Genomic DNA, 16,622 nt, shown 5'->3' on the forward strand with positions numbered 1-16,622 from the left:
TCATTGAAAAATCCTTCAAATCAAATCACCCACAATTCTTTGCGCCCATTCCCATTCACGAAAAAGAATGGACGGAAAACGAGTCGGAACTGTGCTTGTCTGAGGTCATTATGAAATGACAAAAAATTTTGTTTTCAGAGACGAAGGCACGTGCTTTATTTTGTTTTGGTGCAAGTGAATCACTTAACACTAAACCGCCAATAACGTAAGCCACTGGGAGACCGCAGACGTTTGTCATCCACTGTAGGCTACAGAAAGCCAGTTAATAGAAAGATTTTTAATACAAAGTAAGAGGCATCAGACCCAGTATTTCCTGGAGAGAGAAAGCCTCTCACATGTGTTGTTTGCAATCAGAGGTGAGAGATTGCATTTCACTTCTGAATAACTGTTGTAGTTCAAATGCGATAATAAGGTGCTCTAGGAGATGCGCTTGTTGTGCCAACAACATGAAGGCAATTTATTCACTTTCAAGAGGTGAGCGGGTATCTCTTCCTGGTTGCAGAATGCTTCATTTGTGTGCTTATAAATAATTGCAGAGGTTGAGAGGAGAAAAGAACGGCGCATTAGCAAAACACGCAGCAGACAGGGACAGACGAAGGGGAGGTGTGCGGGGTGGGCTGCCAATTCCCTCCCCTATTTCATTGTGTCCCTCCGCAGATATAGTTAATTCTCCTTGGCTCACTTTTTAATCCGGAGCCATTTCATTATTTACGCACACGCATACGCACAAAGGGCTGTTTGCTTCCCCTTCTCCTCGTGGTTCCTCTCCTGGGGAAGGAAACAAAAGTTAATTGAAATAAATGAACTGGGGAGTGAATCAGAGTTGATTACATCTGCAAGGTAGGAAGTGATGTTGATTACAAGCGCAGAAGAGCGAGAGAATGCAGCGGCGGCTAATGAAGAGACATGCTTGTCTGTTGCCTTTAGAGAAGACATCACAGTGCCTCTGATCCTCTCCGAAAAGACACTCGCCTCAGGACCGAAAAAATTGCTTGCGCCTCGAAGACAATGAAAAGGTCTCCTTAAAAGAAAAGCACTTTTTAATTCGCTCATCACTTTTTCACAAATACAACTGTCAGCCAACGGATTAGTATTATCATTCATACTTTGGAAGAACTGTACACTCTATGTCAAATTAGTAGCACAGACACTATACACAGGAGGGTTCAGAGGGCAGGACTGAAGTTAGTATAGGAATAAGGATACTAGTGAACGCAACAAGGACAATCAATCTGCCAATATTTAGCCATTTCGAGAAAACTTGGTTGTTCCACTTTATGTCGTTTCAACCATGTCAATTTATTTATTTTTCAAATAAAATATATATATATATATATTGTGCCAAATGTTGTGGCATTGGCAGATTTGGTAGTTTGCTTAGTCAGTATTGTTTCGTTTTCCATGTACAGTTACATTCACTTGAGAAGCAAAATGACATAAGAAGTCTTGTTTTCTGAAATTTGATCAAATATCCGCCAATGGGGTCAGAAAATAAACATAATTAGTTTTTGTCTTGTTTTCCAGGAAAAATAGCTTGGATCAAGATACATTCACTTCAGAAGCAAAATGATGTAAGATATTAAGTCTTGTTTTCTGAAAAAAAAAATATTAAAATGAAGAACAAATGTCTGCTAATGGGGTCAGATTTACATAATTTTGACCCCATTGGCAGATTTATTTAAAGCAAAAGCTCATTTAATTTTGATAAATTCTTCAGAAAACAAGTCATTTTTCTTCTCAAGTAAATGTATCTTAATTCCCAGCATTTGTACTGAAAAACAAGACAAAAATTATTTTGTTTTATTTTTTTACCCCATTGGCCATTTTTTTTCTCAGAAACGTATCTTAATTTGAGAATTTTTTTATATTTGTCCTGGAAAACTAGACAAAATGCTGAATAAGAAAATACATTTTTTTGTCAATAATTTTCATTAAAAATAAACACTTTTTTCACATTTCGAATTGAGTAATTATTGCATAAAATGTGTCCAAATTCTCCAGCAAAATTTTTATTATTTTTTCCCAATTTGATGTGATTTTGAGTAAACATTGTGTAAAATGCATTTAAACCCAGCAATTTTGTCTTTATCATCAAATGCGTCTTTATCAGTTGCCAGTATATTATAATCACATTGGCTTTACATCATTGGCCAGCCTGCTCTTTACACATCAGTAAAGACATTCAAAGACAGTAAAGAATTGACGTTCAACTACAGGATGATTATGTATTTTGCACCATATTGGCTGTATATTACAGCATTGGTTTGAGAGATTATCTCTCTCCATTAGTGTAAAGCACCACAGACATCTTCCCTTTTCCTACCTCTGCCCCTGAGACAACAAAGTATCATTACACGTAGCAAAAAACAAATCTCTTTAGCACCACAGTGGGAAAACACAACAAACAAAGACATATCAACACATATACACACAGCACACAATACTCTGAGGTTGACCATCATAAATTCCGAAATGAATGAGTTTACGTCAAAAAGAAGCATCATTTAGCGAGTCTTCAGTGTAATGTTCATATGACACCCCTCTCTCTCAACCCAACGCAGTAATTCTCATTCATTACCACACACATATATGAAGCAATCGAGCAGTGTGGAGCAAAGGTTGATCCGCTATAGCACCATGGAAACATGGATCACTGACAGGAAAACATACTAGGCTGCCCGCTAACAAGACAAGCAGCTTAAGTGAGCGGACTACTTTACATATTAATAAGCAGCTGGGCTCCATTTGAGTCATGCACATAAACTGCTTTGCGTTTTGAAAAGCTCGGGCCTTATTTAACATTGTTTATGTATGAGCGTACACTGATTAAAGATGAGTAACACTGCAAGTTTGATGTGACAGGGAATATTCGAGCGAGGAATTACAAGCAGATCAGGGTGGTATTTTCTTGTCAAAACTAGTAAAGAGGTATAACTTCGCCTCGGTTGGCATCGCATTGCAGTCAAGGCAGGAAAATGGGTCTCAGAAATATTTACTCTTCAATGTCGAGGCAGATCTCTCAAGTGGCAAATTAATTTCAAATCATCACTATCAAACGAGACAAACAAAAATGAGATCCGTGTCACAGGCTGTAAATTCAACATATATGCTTTGGGCTGAAACGCTCTGTGGCGCAGATGACTGACAAATGATGTATTGGTTTTTCAGCCGGAGCAGTTCTCGGAACTCTAGTGGGGTCACGCCTCATAATTTAATCCACAGGTGAGTAGAGTATAAAGATAGGCAGGAAAGGAGATAAAAAAAGACTTCCCTTTGATAAATGTGCTTAGTTCATCCTGGTTGGCGTCCTTGCGTCGCCACCATGGAACTGAGGGCTTTTGAAACCCATCAGATGTTCAAAAGTCATTTGAAAACATGCCACAAACCCACCGTTTACATGTTACGCAATAAATATCACTCATGGCCTCGATTCTCTTCAGCTGGCAAGTCCTCTGCGTTAGCCGTTAAAACACACTGGTCCAACATGGAATCCAAACTTCTGGTTGTTATTCCCAAAGTCTGAGACCGCTACATCTATGAGCGGAAGAAGCTCCGACCGCGGAGAGTCAATCTGCAGGACGGTCCTCTCTTGACCCTTACGTGTCTGTGGGAAGAAAAGGAAACGTGAGCTGAAAGGTTTTGAAAGGTACTTTCTCAAGTGTCTTTTTGCTCTGCTGTGAATTGCTGAGTGTATCCCTGTGAGGTTCTGCGGCTGGATAATGCATTAAACTCCTGCTGAAAAAGGCTATTTTAGAATTAGCGTGTTCTGATTGTTTTTAGCTCCTCATTCTCCGTAGACGGAAGGCTAATTTGGAGATTCATTAAAACTCAGAGAAACTAAGTGTGGGTGTGTTTTTTTTAATACTTCCCATACAGGAAAAATTACTGTTTACAAACAAACACATGGTGACGGCATAACCAGGTTCTTCAGGCTCCCCAGAAAAGAGCTGTTTTAGTGCTTCATTTAAAGCATAGCTGCAAATAACCACAAACCTTTATCTTTATCAGTGGATTAGGACAGTGGATTTGAGCACAGATGCTTTCATATACTCTATCATCTGGGAAATATGTTTAGTGTTTACTTTTACATGCCTCATTTCTCTTTAGAAATGGCACCATACTTTATATGTTTGAGAGGCTTTATTCACCCACCTGTGGTTGTCTGACAATCTAAAACACTGAATACAGTTACATCTGGTTTTGTTGATAGTTTATAAAGAGCCTACATAGATTTATTCACTACAAACAAAACCACAAAATTAACAAGCATTATAATTGCATTATACACTACTATTCAACAGTTTGGGCTCGTGATATGATATATATATATATATATATATATATATATATATATATATATATATATATATATATATATATATATATATATACAACTCTTGGAAAAAATTAAGAGACCCCTGCAAAATTAGCAGTTTCTCTGGATTTATTATTTACATGTATCTGTTTGAGTAAAATTTAACAAGTAAAAAAACATTTTGAATTTATTCTACAAACTACAAACAACTTTTTTTCAAATTTCAAATAAACACATATGGACCATTTATTTGCAGAAAATGACAAATGGTCAAAATAACAAAAATAAAAAGATGACATTTTCAGACCTCGAATAATGCAAAGAAATCAAGTATATAATAATTTTGAAACAACACTAATGTTTTTACTTAGGAAGAGTTCAGAAATCAATATTTGGTGGAATAACCCTGATTTCCAAACACAGCTTTCATGTGTCTTGGCATCAGTCAGTCCCATTGCTGTTGGGCGACTTTATGCCACTCCTGGCATAAAAATTCAAGCAGCTTGGCATTGTTTAATGGCTGGTGACCATCTTGATCACATTCCAGAGGTTTTCAGTGGGGGTCAGGTCTGGAGATTGTGACCTTAGAGTTGGGGAACATTGTCAGAGCAGAAGGCAACCCTTGAGTCATGCGTCCTTCGCAAAGACGTGTCTGCCTACTGAAGAAACACCAGATCATCACCAATTCTCCACCAAATTACACAGTGGGTGAGAGTCTGTGGGTAGTAGGCCTCTCCAGTAGCCTAGAAATAGAAACCTAGCGGCAGCAAATCTAATTTGAAGACGGGGTAGTCTAGCAACTCTCCGTTGGCTTGAGAGCTGGAAAAACCAAACTCTGGTCAGGCCAATCACATCGTGTATAGAGTCGGTGGGCGGGCTTAACATAATGACGGCAGAGTTGCACCGGTTCCGCGTGCTACTCTTAAACAAAGAAGCTGGCGAACAGCGGTCTTTCGAATCGGCTTTGACCGCAACTCTGAAATTGGAGTTAAGCTTTTCTTTGAGAAAAGAACGGCACTGAAGTCATTCTTAAGAAAGGAAGATGTGTTCTTGATGAGTTTTGCCGACCAAATATGGCGAAAGTTTAATCTATCAACTCCGCTTCACCTTCTTCGTTGCTCTGGTTGGTTGTAGCGCTATCCTATTGCGTGCAGAGGGAATTTGAAAGACAACCGTTTATCCCGCCCCTCGGATTGAGCCCTGCCAATGGTGTGTTCCCAGACCCAACATCTTGATGTGGCTACCTCTCCAGGTCTCTGTCTAACCATTGGAGGAGCAGTTGTTGAGCAAAGCTGAAAACTGGACTCATATCCTGGAAGGAAACATGCTTCCTTCTGCTCTGACAAGGTTCCCCAACTCAAGGGATTAGATTTTCCCACAGGACAATGCTCCAATCCACACAGCCAGGCCAATCAAGGTGTGGATGGAGGACCACCAGATCAAGACTGCGCCAGGGAGGGGCGTGGTTAAGCGAGGTCTGTGACGGGAGAGAGAGTTGGGAGACAAGCGCAGCATAAGTGGGTCAAGTGCAAATAATGAACACCTGTGTCTTGTTCCAGTAATGGGTGTGGAGAGACCGCATAAATAAAGTCACCAGGAAGAGGACATGCAGAAGAGAGAGACTGACTGGAGACTCTGGAAGCACGGGAGAAGTGGAGAGCTCTGGAGAGCGTCTGAATTGTGATTAAGAAAGTTTGAGTTATTGTGAAGTGCCAGTGGCGTATTTATGTGTTGTTGGATCAAGGATCTAGAGAAATAAAGCATTGCCCAAGTCTCCTTCAAGCCGACCCTGTCTTCTTTCTTCCTTCCCTAAACTGAACCTTGTTACAAAGACCCTGTCATGGCCATCACAATCTCCAGACCTAAACCCCACTGGAATGTGATTAGGAGGGTCACAAGCTATAAAAACAGATTTTTTGTGCCAGAAGTGGCATAAAGTCGCTCAACAGCAATGTGACTGACTGGTAGGGAATGCATGAAAACGGTGATTGGAAATCAGGTTTATTCCACCAAATATTGATTTCTGAACTCTTCCTAAGTTAAAACATTAGTATTGTGTTGTTTAAAAATGAATATACACTTGTTTTCTTTGCATTATTCGAGGTCTGAAAACATGGTCTCTTTTTTCGTTATTTTGGCCAGTTGTCATTTTCTGCAAATAAATGCTCTAAATGACAATATTTCCATTTGAAATTTGGAAGAAATGTTGTAGAATTTAAGGATTCTTCGATGAATAGAAAGTCCAAACGAACAGCATTTATTTGAAATAGAAATGTTGTATAAAAGCAAGGATGCATCAATTATTTTTTCTTTTTCTTTATAAACATTACAATAAAATCTTACTGACCCCAAACTTTTGAATGGTATTGTACATGTCCACATCAACAGAACTGCAGTGCTGCTCAATGTCATGAGTAAAAGCTTATTATATGGGAAATCACCTCACCTGACAACCATCATACAGTGACACGATAAAGGGCGATTTGGCTTGGGTCATCTCCTCGTCGTTGCTTCCGCGGAACCGCATGGCATGCTGATGGCTTTGGCTTGTCACGTCGTACCAGCCGATGGAGTTCTGGCAGCTGTAGGTGAAGGTCTGCGCAGCTATGGCACTGAGGAGCTTCAGGAAGGTCAGTTGGACCACGGGCACTGGGTTTCCATCAGTGTCAATGTAAGAGAACTACACAAGTGGGGAATCATGGGTAAGCAGCACTCGGCTTAATCAAAGACAATTCCGTTGACACATTTATTGTGTGACATCCACACAAACTTGCGCAGCCCTGCTAGATTTCATCTCTAATAAAGGCAAGAGAGAGTGACATCTGTCTGCCTAAATCTCTATAACAAGGTCATATGTCACACCTTAGGAATGAGCTGCAAGTGAAACAGGCCTTAGCTGTTAGTCTCAAGCATCATTTAATGAGTCAAGACGGATGGAGGTCGCTAGTGTGCACTCAAGAGAGTTTGGCCCGAGGCATTTCAGATAGAGATGCATATAGATTTTCTAGACTAGACATAACATTTCTTTTTTTATTTTCATCAAAGATACACACCCATTGAGTGATGCATCTCAGGTGATTGTTTGACAGTTTCGAAAACCTCTTTCACCATTTTTCGCTGTTAATTTGAGAGTAAAAAGCCTCCATAACAACTGGTCTACATTGATTGCATTAGACAATACGCTTTGTGCCCTTTTTGTTTATCGACAAAGAATTTGTAGGCAAAATGCTATATTAAAAGGAGTGTAGATCTAAACTTGGTGCTGCAAACATGTTGACAGTCAGACCGTTCAAAAACGAGAGAAAAAAATATTTGAAGAGAAAAGCACCTGTTTGCCCTTTCTGTACTGGCTGTACCAACTGCCCGGTTTTTCTTTGTTCCAGGCGGCCAGCTTCACCTGTATTGAGAGATGAGGAGACAGATCAGACGTGTTTTCCTTCAGACTTCAGAAGGCCTGTTGAACTGAGACTGCAGGAAGACGTGTGTAGTATGCGTGAGTATGGTTTGAGAGTCACCATTTCAAATCGTTTATCAGGGTGCAAACAGGTCTCCCCATCCGCGGTGAAGTTGCAGAAAACCTTGATGGAGTCTCGATGGCAGCCTTGGTTTGGGTCAATCCAATATTCACCTAAGAGAGGGTGGATTGCATGATCTCTTTAAATAGTGTTAAATACTCATTTAGCTTGGAAGACTTGGCCTATGTTCACAGTGCGAGCCTTAGTGCTCAATTACGATTTATTGCTCGGATCGGACTTCTTTGTATAGCTGTTCACATTGTTGTTTTAAATGTGGCCAATATCAGATTCCAGTGTGAACAGATCATGGTCATGGACTGACCCGTATGCGCAAAAGAACGATAAAAAGACGTCAGCAACACGCTGTCATACAGAAGTAAACGCGGACGACATTAAAGTAAGTGATTACGGGTTTATTTATTGTGTGATCTGCTGCTGAAACCAGCAAATGTATGTGCAGGCAATATAAAAAACAAAGACGAATATGCATAAAAAGAGCAGAGTTTTTAAACATTTATGAGCCCTCGTGTTTTGCTTTTAGAGCTGTCACTGTAATACTTATGGGTTCTGACACATCGCTGTCCTTCACTGACTACCTTTCACAATTGTCTTGATAACTTCGGGTATGTAACATCTTTGAAGTTCTCCCATGAGCACAGAATTTTGACCAATGTTGCTCTAGAGTGACGAAAAAGTTGCATGAATTCCGATATGACTGTTCAGACTGCATTACAAAACATCTGACCTGTATCGGGTTTAGGATCACATAAGGCCCCAAATCAGAATTGAAAAGATCAGATTCCATGTGGAATTTCATGAGAGAAATATGCATACAGGGATGCAAACGGATGAGGGGTAAAAAAGGTGAGAACATTGCGTGGATAGAGAAAACCTTCTCCGAGGTCAGGACACTTTTCTTTTTAAATATATTTACTTGTCATGCTAATTTCTAGACACTATTAAGTATCTTTGCATCTGCCTGAAAACTAATTCTAACCAGTAAGAGGTAAAAAGGTTTGTGTTTTATGTAGGGCAAAACAACCCTTTATAAAACACAAAAAAAGGATTTAATAGATGTGGGAGCTGAATTCATAAACAAAACAAAAACAAGAAGACAACAACCAGATAAAATGTAACACTCAAAACTGAAAACTGAAGATCCCACTAGCTACAAAGGAATATGGAATATTTGTCAAGACAAACTTTGAATGTTATTTTGATATGTCCCGATGTATGGTGTAGGCGCTACACACTTGCTATACAGTCCCAGGGAAGCATATCAGATTGTGGTAGTCTGCATATTCCACAACCAAGCACTCAGAACTGGCCTGCAAGATTGCACTGTGATAATTCCATTCAGCTCAGAAATGTTTTGAATTTTGAAATGTTACCTAATTTACATAATTAATTTAGTGAACAGACAGCATGTGCAAATAAACCGGGCACAATAAGCCGGCGTTCTTAGTGAATTCCTCCCAATGGAAGTAATTAATGAACTATGGGGAAATGTATGAAGATTTCCTCACCGTCTTTGTATTCTGGGTGACACAACATCAGCTCCTTGCATGTGCGGGCAGGACTCTCGAAGGTCCCGAGTGGTTTTCTCATGAGCTCCACCTCTGTTTTCATTGAGTTGAGGGAAGCGAACACCTCCTCCATGCCTTCTGGCTCATCCAGAGACTCGTCTGCCTGTAAGAAATCCTCCATGTTAAGCTGAACTTCTTCCTCCTCCTCAGTCTCTGCCCTGGCTCCGACTCCTTGTCGGTTTGAGTGTCTCCTTCGCTTTTTGCGTCCATCTCTGATTGGCAGTAGCTCGATCATGGTGGCTGGTGGGCCCTAGGGAAATTGAATGATGGGAGACATGAGGAGATGCGATATAAGACCGGCAGTAAAGTAAGGAGAAATCATGGTGGCTCACAGGTGGTCCAGGTGGGCCAGCAAGTCCTGTATCTCCTCTTGCACCGATGGCTCCCTTTGGGGGGGAGAGAAAAACAGAAACAGTTTAGTCAGGCATCCCTAAATTTGGCACTTTTCTCAAAGGCCACTGCCAACTCAGCGCTTCATATGGCGATCTGTTCAGAGGGATTATCCAAGTTGGAGCAGCAGGATACAACTCTAGCACTGCCAATGTCTTTCACTCAGGTTTCATAACAGAAGCAAGAGCTCACATCAAACAAATACCATATAAACAGAGGGCGGCTGAAAAACAAGATTGCAGTGAAAAAATATAACCAACCTGGTCTCCTTTAGATCCTTTCTCACCTATTGAACCCTACCAGTGAGAAAGAAAATGACAGTAATGAAAAAAGCAATATGATTCCATTAATCAATTTAAGCATCACAGGTACCTTCAAAAGCACACAAAAAAAAGGGATAATGAATAAATGGAGTGAGAAAAAGGAATTAATCTGAAAAAGGCAACTTACAGACAGCCCAGGGGGTCCAGGTGGGCCAGTAGGGCCAGGGGAACCACCAACACCCTATTATCAAGAGATCAAAATAATGTTTGTTTTTTTCACTTAGACCATCGTTAATTAATGTCAATGCATCTTAACTTATAAGATACTGGCTGTACAAGTTCAAATTGCAAAGTCAGTTTTTATGGAACTTGTATCATGAAATGCTACTTTCTCAGGTTTCTTAGTATTTGCTCAACGAGTTTCTGATTGGCTTGTTTGTGATGGAGATTTTTGTGTGTTACAATTGCCTACTCTACTTTATTTATGGACTCAGAAATGTATATAGTAATGCATAAAACTGTATATTCATATACTGTATATGTTATATTGGTAACACTTTACAATAAGGTTCGTTAACTACATTAGTTAACATGAACTAATAATGAACTGCACCTATAAAACATTTATTTATCTTTGTTGATGTTAATTTCGACATTTACTACTGCATTATTAATCTTGCTAACATTAGTTAATGCACTGTGAACTAACATGAACAAACCATGAAACTAACGTTAACAAAGATTCACTAATGCTGAACAGAGGTGTTGTTCATGGTTAGTTTGTGCTAACTAATGCATTAACTAATGTTAACTAATACAACCTTATTGTAAATTGTTGCTGTTATTTTGTTTATAGTAGCAGAGATGTATACATACACCGTCTCCTTTGGGGCCTTGTACTCCCTGATTTCCCGGCAGGCCCCGATCTCCTTTCTCTCCCATCTCTCCTGGAGGTCCAATCAGACCAAGCAGCCCACCATGACCCTAGACAGCACAAAGAACAGCAGAGATAAAATATACAACTTGTGCACCGAACCATTACAATTTCCACATGCCAAACACAAAGAATATTTCAGCATGAGCACATTGCCGAGAAGTTATGCTATGAGAGTATACAAGCTGTTCGGTTATATTCTCAGCTATCTTAGGCTGTATTGTTTACATCTTGTGTAAAAAACGAGAACCAGTATGCTCGCCGTCAGGTATCATACCTCACACTGTCAAGTGCTTATGATGCTCTCATACCTTATCTCCTTTAATGCCATGATCTCCTTTCAGTCCTGGTAATCCAGCAGGCCCCTATATGAAGCAAAACCAGCCACAGAGTGAGATTTTATTGCGAGGTAGAATTTGCTGCAAGCCCAAAATCATCTGTCTTCTTTTCTTAGACCAGAGTTTGATACAGTTGTAGATCGATATGGGAGAGAAAAGAAGTGGTGGAAACCCTACCATAGGTCCTGGGGGTCCCGTTTGCCCTGGAGGCCCGTTTAACCCTTGCTCCCCCTGGAGAAGAACCAGGCAGAGCGATAAGTTCAAGATCGATTATGCGGTTGGAGAGGTCAGTAATAAGTCACGTGGTTCGATTTCTGCCATCTACAGCAGATTGCTGTACAGTAAAAAAAAAGATGTGCTTACAGCAGAGCCTGGAATCCCACGCAAACCCTCTGGACCAGGGTTTCCAGGGTGTCCCTGTGGTCCGGCAGGCCCTGTCTTTCCTATCGGACCCTCTGCACCAGCAGAACCCTGACGAAGATAACAATGTAAAAACATGTAAATGCTACATATGAGATTTTAGATGAAGGCTTATTATAAAAGACTTACCTTTGCCCCCTTTTTCCCCTGTTTCCCTTCTTTTCCCTCAGGACCTATATGTCCCTGTTAGAAGGAGACTTATGATTAGATAACACTGTATGGAAATCATTCTGTACTCAATCGACAGTGGCCAAACCCACCCTCCTGCCAGGTGGCCCTTGAGGGCCAGGCTCCCCTGAGGCACCTTGGGGTCCCTGTTAAAAACAGAATTGTTATTTTAATTAGTTTCACAAATGTATCATTACATCAAACATAACAAAGTGCTCGAATACTATACTTACAGCTTTCCCAGGATCGCCATTGTCCCCTTTAGCTCCTGGTCCCCCATCAATACCCTATAACCAAAAATTATTCGAATTCACCATCATAATGTGTTGAATTGACGCAGGTGTTTGCCGGTGCACTTACATTAGCACCTGGCTCTCCAGGGGGTCCCGAGTCTCCAGGAAATCCAAGGGGACCCTATTGAGGGAAATGGATTATGTCAGAGTAAAATCTTTCTGACAGTTTTCACTATGAGAATAGTCACTCACTGGGTTTCCTTTGGGTCCATCTGATCCAGGTGTGCCTCTGATTCCTGGGGGCCCTGCAGCCCCAGAGGCGCCGGTATCACCCTTCTCACCCAAATCACCTTTTTCTCCCTTGACATAGAAGCAACAGGAAAGTTAGTGATACATGGGGGATGACAGACTAATGAGAAAAAGAGGGAACAGAAAGAAATGACTTACAGGGGGTCCAGTTTCACCCACGTTTCCTGGATTCCCTGCTTCTCCGTCCTCACCCTAGACAGAGTGCAAAAGAGACAAACAAGCAAGAAGAAAGCGAGAAGAAAGCGATCATCCATCATACTTAGGCTTACATGTTCACGCACCCTCCAACAAATAAATACAACCTCCCCCATAAATCAGAAAAACACTAGAACATCTGTACACAGTAAGAGAGGTCTACCTTTTCTCCCACCACTCCAGGCTGGCCAACTCCGCCCGGCATGCCCTGAGGACCCTTGCCACACAGAACAAAACCGAGTCAGTTTCATACATAATGCATGCAAGGCTGCCTCCCCTACTTGCAGACTGTTGACATTACAGTGATGAGATTACACAGTCTCTGTGTATATGTAATCACATTTTATTAAGCTAAAACGCCATATTGTTCAGCCTCCTCCTGGCTGGGGCGTTTATGGCTGCATTGGCTGAGTATGAATGTCTCAGATGAGTCTAAACTAAAGTAGCCGTCCTGGTCTCTGGAGTCTCTCTGCTGAGTCAGGTGAGGTGAACACATGAAGCCAAATGGATATCCAGCCTATGTATCCTGGTCGTTTTCTTCATCTCTCATTCTGACTACCTGCGCCGTGTTCATATATTGGGCACAATCAGCCCCGTCGCACATCTCCTGTCTTGGAGAGCGCTGGCGTACGGGTCACTGCTGCGTCTGTCTCTGTTCTCTCGCTTTTCAATTATTAACACATGGGAGATGTTCAAAGGTGGCCATTAGTAGAGGTAAATATAACTCTCTCTCAGGGATGATAGCCTAATACTCCTTAATCATTCATAGAGAAGTAAATATAACTCTTGCAGAAGGATCATATCCCACTTCTTGTTAATAATTGAACACTCAAAATCAGCAGAGGGTGGGCAGAAAGAGATATGGGGAGGATGAAAGACTGAGGAAAGAGCGATGAGGTGTCGTATGTGACCTTATAACAGCCTAGGGGGTTTCATCTACGGCACGGCAGTGTGCCGATACACAGGACGGATCTCTCATTATGTCTCTGCAGTACTGAGATGTTTAACTACAAAACAACCCCTAATCAGCACTAATACACTGTCCTGCACTTGAACCCCGCAGCACAGCGGGCTGATAGGCAGGAAGGAAAGCACAAAGACACTTACCTCTCCACCTATGGGTCCCTGGGGGCCACGTGGACCATGTTGTCCTGGAGGGCCCTGATGAGAAGCAGAAAGATTAAGCATTTCCTACGTAGACATGTACTCTCTCCCTTTCGCTCTCTCTCTCCTCCTCTTTTTCTACAATCAGCATCTGTGTCAGAGAGGTGGCTTTTTTTGTACATCTCTGACTCGGTGGTGACAGGCTATTACAGGCGGGCTGATTTCCTCTCTGGGTGCTGTGTCTGGGTTTTAATGAGGACCATCTTACTTCCCCATTCTCTGGTTACACTGCATGAATTTTCAACTCCTGAGGCATACCTCTTAGTGCTGCAGAGGGCGGAACACGAGCCATTAATCAAACTGGCCAAAACCCGTTGCTAGTGCGCCGCACGCAGTCTCCACCAAGAGATATTAGTGCTTCGCGAGGCATCCAGCTGGATAGACTGCAGCGAGGATCAGCACCAAGGCTGAGTGTGTAGTCTCAAAAACATACAACACCCCACACTCGACAATCCATCGCGGAGGCTTAACACAAACCCGTACAGAGAGAACGGGAAATTCAGTGGCTATGCATTAGGGCCTGGAAATCCCATGATCCACGGCATTCGCTCATGGATGAGATGTTCCCAGTGAGGTCTTGTGGCTTTGTTTTTGCTCAGTTTTGATGCACTTCATCTAATCGCGCAAGTGTGTGGAACCGTTGAGAATCTTGTTTTGCATTCCTTCATGGTTGACGGAGCCGCGAGAAGACTGTCACAAAGGAGCGTGCTCATTAGACAGCCCAGGCTCACAGTAATCTGATTAGCAGCTGTCATGCTGCCTTCCACTTCAGAACCAGCCTTGCTCTCTCTCTTCTGTCACTCTCAGCTCACACGGGCCAGACACTTATACACTCACACACATGAATGATGCTCCAGTCTCAAACAGCTTCTCACACACAGCTTCTTATCTCTCACTGTATTTCAGACCTCTGCTGACTCCCATCCTACACACACACACACACACAGTCCTGTTTAGAGAAATGCTGTGCAGGTTCGGAACGATGGGCTGATTGGTGTGATACTCGAGTGAATGATTATTTCTTCATGAGAAAGTTATGTTTTTACATTTCTTGTTTATGCAAGTAAATATGTAAATGTTGGTTGTGCTTGCCTGCCATGATTCTAGGGTGTTATGGGTGGTTACCAGGCAATTTCCAAGTGGTAAATATCTTTTATGAAATATAGATCTAAGGAATTTTTTAAGGGATCATCCATTTTCTCATGTGCCAGGTGAAAACGTGATTGCTTAGAACAGTAGTTCCCAAACCTGATCCTGGATTTTGCCTCCTAATCAAACACCGGATTCAGGTCATCTGCAGGATGTATCAGACAAAGACAATGGTGCATTGTTTGGACCCCTGGAACAAGTTCATGAACAAGTGTTCCCGGTTAACTATAGACCTGATTTAGGGAGTTTTCACACCTACCTTGTTTGGTCCGGATTTTCTGACTTTTCAGTTTGGTCCGAATCAAAATTACAGGTGTGAAACCTCCCCCGTACCACGGTTAGGACCAAACAGACGAAATTTGGTCCGACAAAAAGAGGTAGTCTCGGTCCGGATCAAACTGAACAAAGGTTCGGTTCGTTTCTAGAGTGAAAGCATTTTCTGTATGGTTCGGACGTTCAGACCCTTTACAGGAAGTTCCTGTTTATGTTTAAATATTATAATGTTATTTTTAAATTCAATCTAGGCTGCATTGATTATGAAAAGTGAAAAGATGCGCAATATGTCAGAAGACAGAAGGTCACAAATGATTTTGAACGAAATTTTGTATGATTTTGCTTAGAAAGCCTTTCTTTAATGTGAATTTCGTTTTGTATGAATTGTATCTTAATTTTAATCAACGTTTAATCTGATAATTGCCTGGATTTAATAAATAAGAAGCAAATAGTCTATAGCAGACAATAATCGCGGGAGCGAACACATGCTTTACACGTGAACTGGAGCGCGTCTCAAATAAACCGAAACTCACCAGGCTACTTGTCTCACAAACATGAGAAATATGTGTATATAAAGCTTGAAATGTCCACTTTTAAACGTAACGAATAAAAAATAGCAAAGCAATGCGCACTGTTCAATAGTGGCAACGATATGCGTCCGTTCATTCATTCTTGTCAAAGACGCTGACGTCAGACGCACGTCCGTTTACAAACCAATCAATGTCCAGATGCCGCCCACATAGATGATGACGAGTGGACACAAGTGCGTCATGTAAAGTTCTTTAGTCCGCTCGCATGATTGCAATGTGAAACCAAACCAAAACTAACCGAATGTATAAAATGTATCAAAACATGAACTTCGGTTCGGACCTTGGTGCGGACTTTCAGGTGTGAAAACGCCCTTAGTCTGGCTATGAATACGAGAGTAATAGAGCCCTGAGTAATAGAGACGTCTATTCAATTTTCACTGACAGCCCAAAATTTGCCTTGTTGTAGCCTAGACATCAGGGCTGTGATTGGATGGCTATTAGATGTCTTTTAAATGCAAAATTGCTTGCTGAGTTAGCAAAGTACAGTAACAGCACAGTGTCTTTGACAAGCATTATTTTTTGGGGGTATCATTCAGGCTTGGGACAACTTGCTTGCAGAAGTTAGGACTTTAAGTGAAGAGATTTGTTTCCTTTAGAATCCTCCTTTCATTTGGAGAATGTTTTTGAAATGTATATATTTCAGTTTCTGAAGGTAGCACAAAGGATGCAGAACTGCAATTTGAGCTAAAAGTAGAATTCAAATGAATTGCAAAACAATATAAATTAAAATTAATTTCAGAAGTGTCTTACAAAAAGTCTTACAGTTTGGTTTTAATAGGA

The 16,622-nt window shown here is 41.3% G+C and overlaps 1 protein-coding gene across 1 annotated transcript in view; it reads right to left on the reverse strand.

The window, feature by feature from the left end:
- Positions 1–1,024: 1,024 nt before the first annotated feature.
- col5a3a (collagen, type V, alpha 3a) overlaps positions 1,025–16,622 on the reverse strand; it is a 78,924-nt gene continuing 63,326 nt past the window's right edge. The window contains exons 48-67 of the mRNA XM_079811027.1: positions 13,774–13,827; positions 12,830–12,883; positions 12,610–12,663; positions 12,415–12,522; positions 12,290–12,343; positions 12,163–12,216; positions 12,022–12,075; positions 11,891–11,944; positions 11,705–11,812; positions 11,519–11,572; positions 11,315–11,368; positions 10,946–11,053; positions 10,257–10,310; positions 10,067–10,102; positions 9,749–9,802; positions 9,357–9,666; positions 7,831–7,943; positions 7,644–7,712; positions 6,762–6,995; positions 1,025–3,604 (exon numbers count right to left, since the gene is read on the reverse strand). Of these exons, the coding sequence (XP_079667153.1) occupies positions 3,458–3,604; positions 6,762–6,995; positions 7,644–7,712; positions 7,831–7,943; positions 9,357–9,666; positions 9,749–9,802; positions 10,067–10,102; positions 10,257–10,310; positions 10,946–11,053; positions 11,315–11,368; positions 11,519–11,572; positions 11,705–11,812; positions 11,891–11,944; positions 12,022–12,075; positions 12,163–12,216; positions 12,290–12,343; positions 12,415–12,522; positions 12,610–12,663; positions 12,830–12,883; positions 13,774–13,827 (1,827 nt within the window). The 3' untranslated portion in view covers positions 1,025–3,457. The remainder of the gene's footprint in view (positions 3,605–6,761; positions 6,996–7,643; positions 7,713–7,830; positions 7,944–9,356; positions 9,667–9,748; positions 9,803–10,066; positions 10,103–10,256; positions 10,311–10,945; positions 11,054–11,314; positions 11,369–11,518; positions 11,573–11,704; positions 11,813–11,890; positions 11,945–12,021; positions 12,076–12,162; positions 12,217–12,289; positions 12,344–12,414; positions 12,523–12,609; positions 12,664–12,829; positions 12,884–13,773; positions 13,828–16,622) is intronic.

The sequence above is a fragment of the Gobio gobio genome (genome assembly GCF_949357685.1).
Source record: "Gobio gobio genome assembly, chromosome: 1".
In the NCBI taxonomy this organism is placed as follows: Eukaryota; Metazoa; Chordata; class Actinopteri; order Cypriniformes; family Gobionidae; genus Gobio; species Gobio gobio.